Consider the following 7,500-nt stretch of genomic DNA (forward strand, 5'->3'; position numbering starts at 1 on the left):
GTTGGCTTGAGTCTACATGGTTCTCATGTCGCGTTTAAGGCCAGCCCCCTGCTCGGTGTGGAGCTTCAATAGCGCAGAACAGCGTCTACAGCAAACTACTCCTCGCAGACCGTGTGTGTGTGTGTGTACCGGACCAAACGACAGACAGACATGGCAGAAGTCGCACCAGCACCCGCCGCCGCCGCGCCGGCAAAGGCACCCAAGAAGAAGGCAGCAGCCAAGGCCAAGAAAGCGGGACCCAGCGTAGGCGAGCTCATCGTCAAGGCTGTGACCGCTTCCAAGGAGAGGAGCGGCGTGTCCCTGGCCGCACTCAAGAAGACGCTGGCGGCAGGCGGCTACGACGTGGAGAAGAACAACTCCCGCGTCAAGATCGCAGTCAAGAGCCTCGTCACCAAGGGTACCCTGGTCCAGACCAAGGGCACCGGTGCATCCGGCTCCTTCAAGCTCAACAAGAAAGCCGTCGAGGCGAAGAAGCCCGCCAAGAAAGCCGCAGTCCCCAAAGTAAAGAAGGTGGCCGCCAAGAAGCCCGCCGCGGCGAAGAAGCCCAAGAAGGTAGCAGCCAAGAAGGCCGTCGCCGCAAAGAAGTCCCCCAAGAAGGCCAAGAAGCCCGCTACACCCAAAAAGGCCGCCAAGAGCCCCAAGAAGGTGAAGAAGCCCGCCGCAGCGGCCAAGAAGGCAGCCAAGAGCCCCAAGAAGGCTACAAAGGCAGCCAAGCCCAAAGCCGCCAAGCCCAAGGCAGCCAAGGCCAAGAAGGCAGCCCCCAAGAAGAAGTAAACCTATTACAAACAGTGTTCTACTCGATACATGTTGTACCACAAAAGGCTCTTTTAAGAGCCACCCACCTCTTTCCATAGAAAGCGCATTGATTTCCATGTACTACCTGTCGTGGAAAAGAAATTACGCACACTAGGCTACTTTTACGCACACAACATTGTCCCACTCTGGGTGTGTGCGAAGGGAGAGGCATATAATAGAGGGCCAAAATGGCTCAGAAATTCGACCTCACGAGTGCACCCTCACCAGCCATTTTTATATATGAGCCACTGGGCTATTCCCGTTCAGAGGCAGGCTGCTGTGATGTGTTACAAGTGCCATGTAATAACAATAACAATACTATAGTGGCTTCGAATTGAAACTCACGAGTGCACCCTCAACAGCCATTTTTATATATGAGCCACTGGGCTATTCCCGTTCAGAGGCAGGCTGCTGTGATGTGTTACAAGTGCCATGTAATAACAATAACAATACTATAGTGGCTTCGATTTCAAACTCAAGAGTGCACCCTCACCAGCTGTTTGTTTCCCATTTGGAGAGAAATAATGTGTGGATGTCATTTCGGACATTTTGGCGCTCACGCGAAATGACACAAAGTAACAAAGTCGGAGGGAAACAAAGTAGCCTCTCACTCGCTGCCTGTGGGTGGGAACCGGCTTAGGGCTGTCTGTCTGTCCATCTGTCTGTCCCTCGCTCCAATTGGATAAGGCCACACCGGCCCGGTGGCCAATCGTTGCCTCTTGTGGCGAGGTATATGTACGGCTCTCGAAGTGGCGAGCGGCTCATTCAGACTTTCTGTGACTTTCTCAAGCTACCAATATGAGCGGAAGAGGCAAAACCGGAGGCAAGGCCAGGGCGAAGGCAAAGACCCGTTCATCCCGTGCTGGCCTCCAGTTCCCCGTGGGCCGTGTGCACAGGCTGCTGCGCAAAGGCAACTACGCCGAGCGTGTGGGCGCTGGCGCACCAGTCTACCTGGCCGCCGTACTCGAGTACCTGACTGCTGAGATCCTGGAGTTGGCCGGCAACGCTGCCCGTGACAACAAGAAGACTCGTATCATCCCCCGTCACCTGCAACTGGCCGTCCGTAACGACGAGGAGCTGAACAAACTGCTCGGCGGTGTGACCATCGCTCAGGGTGGTGTGCTGCCCAACATCCAGGCAGTCCTACTCCCCAAGAAGACCGAGAAGGCAGTCAAAGCCAAGTAAATTCGCTACTGCGACTTCAACTTGACTACTCAACCCCCAAAGGCTCTTTTAAGAGCCAACCACCTAGCTCTCCAAAAGCGCAAAGTACCTTTCTATGACCGCAATACATTGAGTGGGTGTATACACAACTATTTCGACATTCTGTGCCCACATGAGGCCTTGCATGAACAACAACACCTACTTGGCCTCATTTGCCATAGCAGGCTAGCATTAGATGATACGTGCCTATAAGCTGTCACTCTTGACTTTGGCGACTATTATTGCGCGTAAAGGGCCGGCGGCGTCCTATTGCGCGCGCACCGGGAGTTTGAGTTTTGGAGAGGCCGGGCCTCCCGTCCAATGGCCAACGGAGGAGGCCTGCGAAACGGGCCAATCGGGGTGGTGGGGAGATGGTGTCCAATCAGCAGGCGCCACTGCCGGCTTTATAAACTTCACATAGGCATTTCGAGGCTATACTCCCGACTGTCAGAGCAGCGCCATGGCCAGAACCAAGCAAACCGCTCGCAAATCCACCGGTGGCAAAGCCCCCAGGAAGCAGCTCGCCACTAAGGCTGCTCGCAAGAGTGCCCCGGCCACCGGCGGTGTGAAGAAGCCTCACCGTTACAGGCCCGGCACCGTGGCTCTGAGAGAGATCCGTCGTTACCAGAAGTCCACTGAGCTACTCATCCGCAAGCTGCCCTTCCAGCGCCTGGTGCGAGAAATCGCCCAGGACTTCAAGACCGACCTGCGCTTCCAGAGCTCCGCCGTGATGGCCCTACAGGAGGCTAGCGAGGCTTACCTGGTCGGCCTGTTCGAGGACACCAACCTGTGCGCCATCCACGCCAAGCGGGTGACCATCATGCCCAAGGACATCCAGCTGGCCCGCCGTATTCGCGGAGAGCGCGCATAAATGAGGATGACCTGAACTCGAATATCCCCCAAAGGCTCTTTTAAGAGCCACCTCCATATTTCCATCAAAAAGGCACAATTGTTCCATGTATACACGCACCTCTACATTAGCCACCATGTATGTTGTTCACTAACACGTCTAAAAGCTACGTATTGCACCTTTTTAGTTGCCTGAAGTCTAGCTTCAATGTTTGTGTGTGTGTATATACACAACCATCTGGCATCATCCACTTCCTTTGAACTATATAGTAACACAGTAAAATGCTTTACAAAGGAGGGGAAAAAGAAACGAGTGATAATATAGGCCGAATAGTAACAAGAATTGTGTTCAGATGAATAATTGACACTATTAGTTGTGTGTAATAATAGCCTTGCATGCAGTCCAGAAAAAACATTGCATGCCAACTTACTTTGAAAGTCCCATGTTGCAGTGCTGCTGAGAGACTCATGCAGAGGCCCAAACTTTACAATGGAGCACGGAGGCCATCTTGTGGTTAAATGTGGGTACTGCACCTCATGGTGAGTCCCTTTCAGCATTTGCTCTTTAGGCCAGCGTTTCCCAAACGCGGTCCTGGGGTCCACAAGGGGTGCGCGTTTTGCGTTTTGCCCTAGCACTCCACAACTGATTCTAATACTCCCAGCTTGATGATGATGAGTTGATTATTTGAATCAGCTGTGTAGTGCTAGGGCAAAAACTCCCAAAATGTGGCCCGAGTTTGGGAAACCCTGCTTTAGGCTAATACTAGCCTATTAGGATGACTTGGTTCGATCGCTTTAATGGCAACTGCTGAACTCTGGTTTCACTAATTACTTGTCCCAGGTCACCATTATGAATCCAATAGCAAAACAAATGTTTCAAAATAGCTCAATAGTGAAAAAAGGCCAGGAAATGATGGGTTCTCAGCAATATTTCACCAACAACCAATCACTATTCACGCATAGACATTAGGATCATCAACAAATATTCCTAAGTCATACTACAAAAGGGTTGTAACGAAATGGATTTGTCTGTTCAATGCAAGTTCAACGTCAAAGAAAAAGTGCATCACCACAACAAACGTGTCTTTAGATAAAAGCACACGTCATATTGTTGAGTAGATCTTTTTGCTTGTTTTTATGAGTAGATAAGCTTGAGTAAGTTGAGTTGATGTGGTCCAATACATTGAGTAAAGATGATAGAGACGTAAAAAGGATTATATTACGTTGATTCGACTCAAATAGACATTGTGTTATTTTACCTGAATGATTCATCCTATTATGTATTTAGACCAACTTACTTTGGATTCACTCAATCACATCCCTTAAGAGAAAAGGTATCCGGACACCGGGAATCCATTTATTTAAACATCAACGGTTTGCAAAACATCTGTTATTATGAGTTGACAAATTACGTAATTGCAATCAACACTGCAGGTAAATCATGATTGCTGCAGGTAGGCAACACCGTAGAAATAGGAACTACAACACTAACAACAAGTGACATTTACTCCTGATGTACTGACTGACCTGTTGCAACCTCTACAACCACTGTGCTTATTATTTGACCCTGCTGGTCATCTATGAACGTTTGAACATCTTGGAGAAAAATGTGTGAAACCACTGCCTATATGAGGAGCTGTCGTTGTTTGTTTTATTACCACATACTTATGGAAATTGCACCGGTTGAGAGATGATGGCTCTCTTGTGCCTACGGTGAAGGGTACTTCTGATCCAGCAGGTGGTGCTAAGATCCCTCCCTATATGACTTGAATGATGAGTTGATTTATTCCTTATAGCTCCTAATGATTTTAAGGCCAGTGTTGGCAAACATTACTTGTGCTCCAGCAGGTGGCCATGACATCCCTCCCTATATGACTTGACTGACCAGTTAGTTGATGGACTCCTTATAGCTCCTAAATTTAATGATTTTAAGGCCAGTGTTGGCAAACATGACTTCTGCTCCAGCAGGTGGCCATGAAATCCCCCCCTATATGACTTGACTGACCAGGTAGTTGATGGACTCCTTATAGCTCTTAATGATCTCAAGTGTCTGTGTTTTTATGTGGTTAGGAGTTTTGCTCACTGCGTGTCCCCCTTCCATTTCAGTGTTTCCCAACTCCAGCGGTAGAGTAGGCTACCCCCAACAGGACCCATTTTTCTTGTAGGCCTGGACAGCCACAGCTGATTGAACAACCTGTCACCTAAATTACCAAGTCCTCAATGAGTAGAATCAGGTGCAACAACAACAACAACAACAACAACAACAACAACAATATGAGGAGAGGGACACAGTGTACTAGCTGATCTCCCAGTTGTCACAGTTTGGCCTTGTGTTCCACATAGCCTATATCAGTATTTGAGTATGTTTCCCGCGCACTTTAGTTGCTTTCACGTCATCTTTGAAATCGCTCCTCCCTAGTCCCCTAGAACGAGCGCCCTCCCCTTTGCAACGCCTCCGAACATATAACAGAGGCGCGCTTTCTGTGCCGCCGGCCTCAATCAGGTCGACCAAACGCAGATAATAGCGCACCGCGCACCGGCGCTGAAATCATTCATTCACTTGAACTCAACTAGCGAACACACCATGTCCGGAAGAGGCAAAGGCGGCAAGGGACTCGGAAAAGGAGGCGCCAAGCGTCACCGCAAAGTTCTCCGCGATAACATCCAGGGAATCACCAAACCCGCTATCCGCCGTCTGGCTCGCCGCGGCGGCGTGAAGCGTATTTCCGGTCTGATCTACGAGGAGACCCGCGGTGTCCTGAAGGTGTTCCTGGAGAACGTGATCCGTGACGCAGTCACCTACACCGAGCACGCCAAGAGGAAGACCGTTACCGCCATGGACGTGGTCTACGCTCTGAAACGTCAGGGACGCACCCTGTACGGTTTCGGCGGTTAAACCCACTCTCTTCGGAACCTCAACACCCCGACTCGAACCCAAAGGCTCTTTTAAGAGCCACCCACATCCGCTTAAAATGGGCCCATTCCATGTAGTGTTATATATAACAACAAATGTTTAGTATGCAATTTAGTAAGAAAGTATGAGCCACTTCGAGTGGACAGGGAGTATTAATTAGAGGATTCTAATGTCCCGTCCACTTTTAGCGCACAGAGGGAGGCCTATATCTGACAGTGGCAAAGTGTAAGAACGTTATTATTTTGGGTCAAGCAATAGTGGAATTTGGACAACATAAAGCCACCACGAGTCGGTAGACGTGGCTCGAAAAGAGGGGGACAGCGCGCACACACACACACACACAGTCCAAAATGGGAGCCCTATGTCTGACGGTGCCAAAGTGGGCAATTCTATCACCAGCATTATTTGGCACAACAATCGTGCCATTTGGACACCTATTAAAGCCCCCCTTTTGAAACACACAATTCCCCATCGGTCACAGAGCATAGGCTATAGAGAGGAGGGAGGGAGGGAGGGAGGGAGGGAGGGAGGGAGGGAGGGAGGGAGGGAGGGAGGGAGGGAGGGAGGGAGGGAGGGAGCAAGCAAGCAGGGGAGTGTCTACGGCCGCTGACTTTGCTTAGCTTCCTCTTCATAAGACGGGTAAGCGCCCTTCACCCCCTCATTCGTTTCTGAGAAGCAACGAGACATCATCATGCCCGAGCCAGCAAAGTCAGCGCCCAAGAAGGGCTCCAAGAAAGCCGTCACCAAGACCGCAGGGAAGGGCGGCAAGAAGCGCAGAAAGTCCAGGAAGGAGAGTTACGCCATCTACGTGTACAAAGTCCTGAAGCAGGTCCACCCCGACACCGGCATCTCCTCCAAGGCCATGGGAATCATGAACTCCTTCGTGAACGACATCTTCGAGCGTATCGCCGGAGAGTCCTCTCGCCTGGCCCACTACAACAAGCGTTCTACCATCACCTCCAGGGAGATCCAGACCGCGGTGCGCCTGCTGCTCCCCGGTGAACTTGCCAAACACGCCGTGTCCGAGGGCACCAAGGCCGTAACCAAGTACACCAGCTCCAAGTAAACAGCGCATTTGGACTGCTCTACTAACCCAAAGGCTCTTTTAAGAGCCACCCACTCTGTCAGTAAAAAAAGCAATTCCATCGCCACCGAATGAATGCGTAGGTAGGCTGCGTTACATTGTATCATTGTTTAATGGGCGGCGCGCGCCGCCTCGGAGAGCGGCTACATTGTATCATTGTTTAATGGGCGGCGCGCGCCGGCTCAGAGAGCGGCTACATTGTATCATTTCCCCTGCCCGTTCCAGCGTAGGGGTTTAGCGCGCCTTTTTTGGTGTCTTTGCGCGCTGAATAGTAACCCATGTTTGTCGGGCTCTATTCCAGGTGAAGGCAATGTAAAATGGCACCATTTGACAAAGGGTGTAAATAAATAAATCAAAAAGGCAGTCTGTTGGGTTTGATTGGAAATAAATTCCCTTTATCGTCTAATGAGCAGATAGTCATTTTGAGTTGACTTCCTGAATCGGTAGGACACGGATGGAGTGAATGGATGCTCCATCATTGGACTATACCCTAATGATGTGAACGAGAATGATGATGGCAAGAATAAAAAGGTGGTGAATAATATGAATGTATATTTTTTATATATATATATATATATATATATGAACGTAGCCCTTTTGGCCTACAGGTCATTTCCGGTCAAGGTCACATCATCCATATAGTCCCCTGTAGCTC

At 50.1% G+C, this 7,500-nt stretch overlaps 5 protein-coding genes across 5 annotated transcripts; all 5 read left to right on the plus strand.

The window, feature by feature from the left end:
• Nucleotides 1-150: 150 nt before the first annotated feature.
• LOC311125935 (histone H1-like) lies at nucleotides 151-774 on the plus strand (the record flags this gene model as incomplete). Its single annotated transcript, XM_084199959.1, has 1 exon — nucleotides 151-774. One exon carries the CDS (start codon nucleotides 151-153, stop codon nucleotides 772-774), a length of 624 nt encoding a protein of 207 aa, XP_084056085.1.
• Nucleotides 775-1,593: 819 nt separating this feature from the next.
• On the plus strand, nucleotides 1,594-1,980 carry LOC311125922 (histone H2A; the record flags this gene model as incomplete). The annotated part of the gene is made up of 1 exon (XM_084199947.1): nucleotides 1,594-1,980. One exon carries the CDS (start codon nucleotides 1,594-1,596, stop codon nucleotides 1,978-1,980), a length of 387 nt encoding a protein of 128 aa, XP_084056073.1.
• A 478-nt stretch (nucleotides 1,981-2,458) lies between these two features.
• On the plus strand, nucleotides 2,459-2,869 carry LOC311125925 (histone H3.2; the record flags this gene model as incomplete). Its single annotated transcript, XM_084199950.1, has 1 exon — nucleotides 2,459-2,869. One exon carries the CDS (start codon nucleotides 2,459-2,461, stop codon nucleotides 2,867-2,869), a length of 411 nt encoding a protein of 136 aa, XP_084056076.1.
• A 2,562-nt stretch (nucleotides 2,870-5,431) lies between these two features.
• On the plus strand, nucleotides 5,432-5,743 carry LOC311125930 (histone H4; the record flags this gene model as incomplete). The annotated part of the gene is made up of 1 exon (XM_084199955.1): nucleotides 5,432-5,743. One exon carries the CDS (start codon nucleotides 5,432-5,434, stop codon nucleotides 5,741-5,743), a length of 312 nt encoding a protein of 103 aa, XP_084056081.1.
• Nucleotides 5,744-6,452: 709 nt separating this feature from the next.
• LOC311125929 (histone H2B) lies at nucleotides 6,453-6,827 on the plus strand (the record flags this gene model as incomplete). The annotated part of the gene is made up of 1 exon (XM_084199954.1): nucleotides 6,453-6,827. The coding sequence occupies one exon, from the start codon at nucleotides 6,453-6,455 to the stop codon at nucleotides 6,825-6,827; it is 375 nt and encodes a 124-aa protein (XP_084056080.1).
• Nucleotides 6,828-7,500: the final 673 nt, after the last annotated feature.

This window comes from Coregonus lavaretus (genome assembly GCF_964263955.1).
Source record: "Coregonus lavaretus genome assembly, contig: HAP1_SCAFFOLD_1336, whole genome shotgun sequence".
NCBI lineage: Eukaryota > Metazoa > Chordata > Actinopteri > Salmoniformes > Salmonidae > Coregonus > Coregonus lavaretus.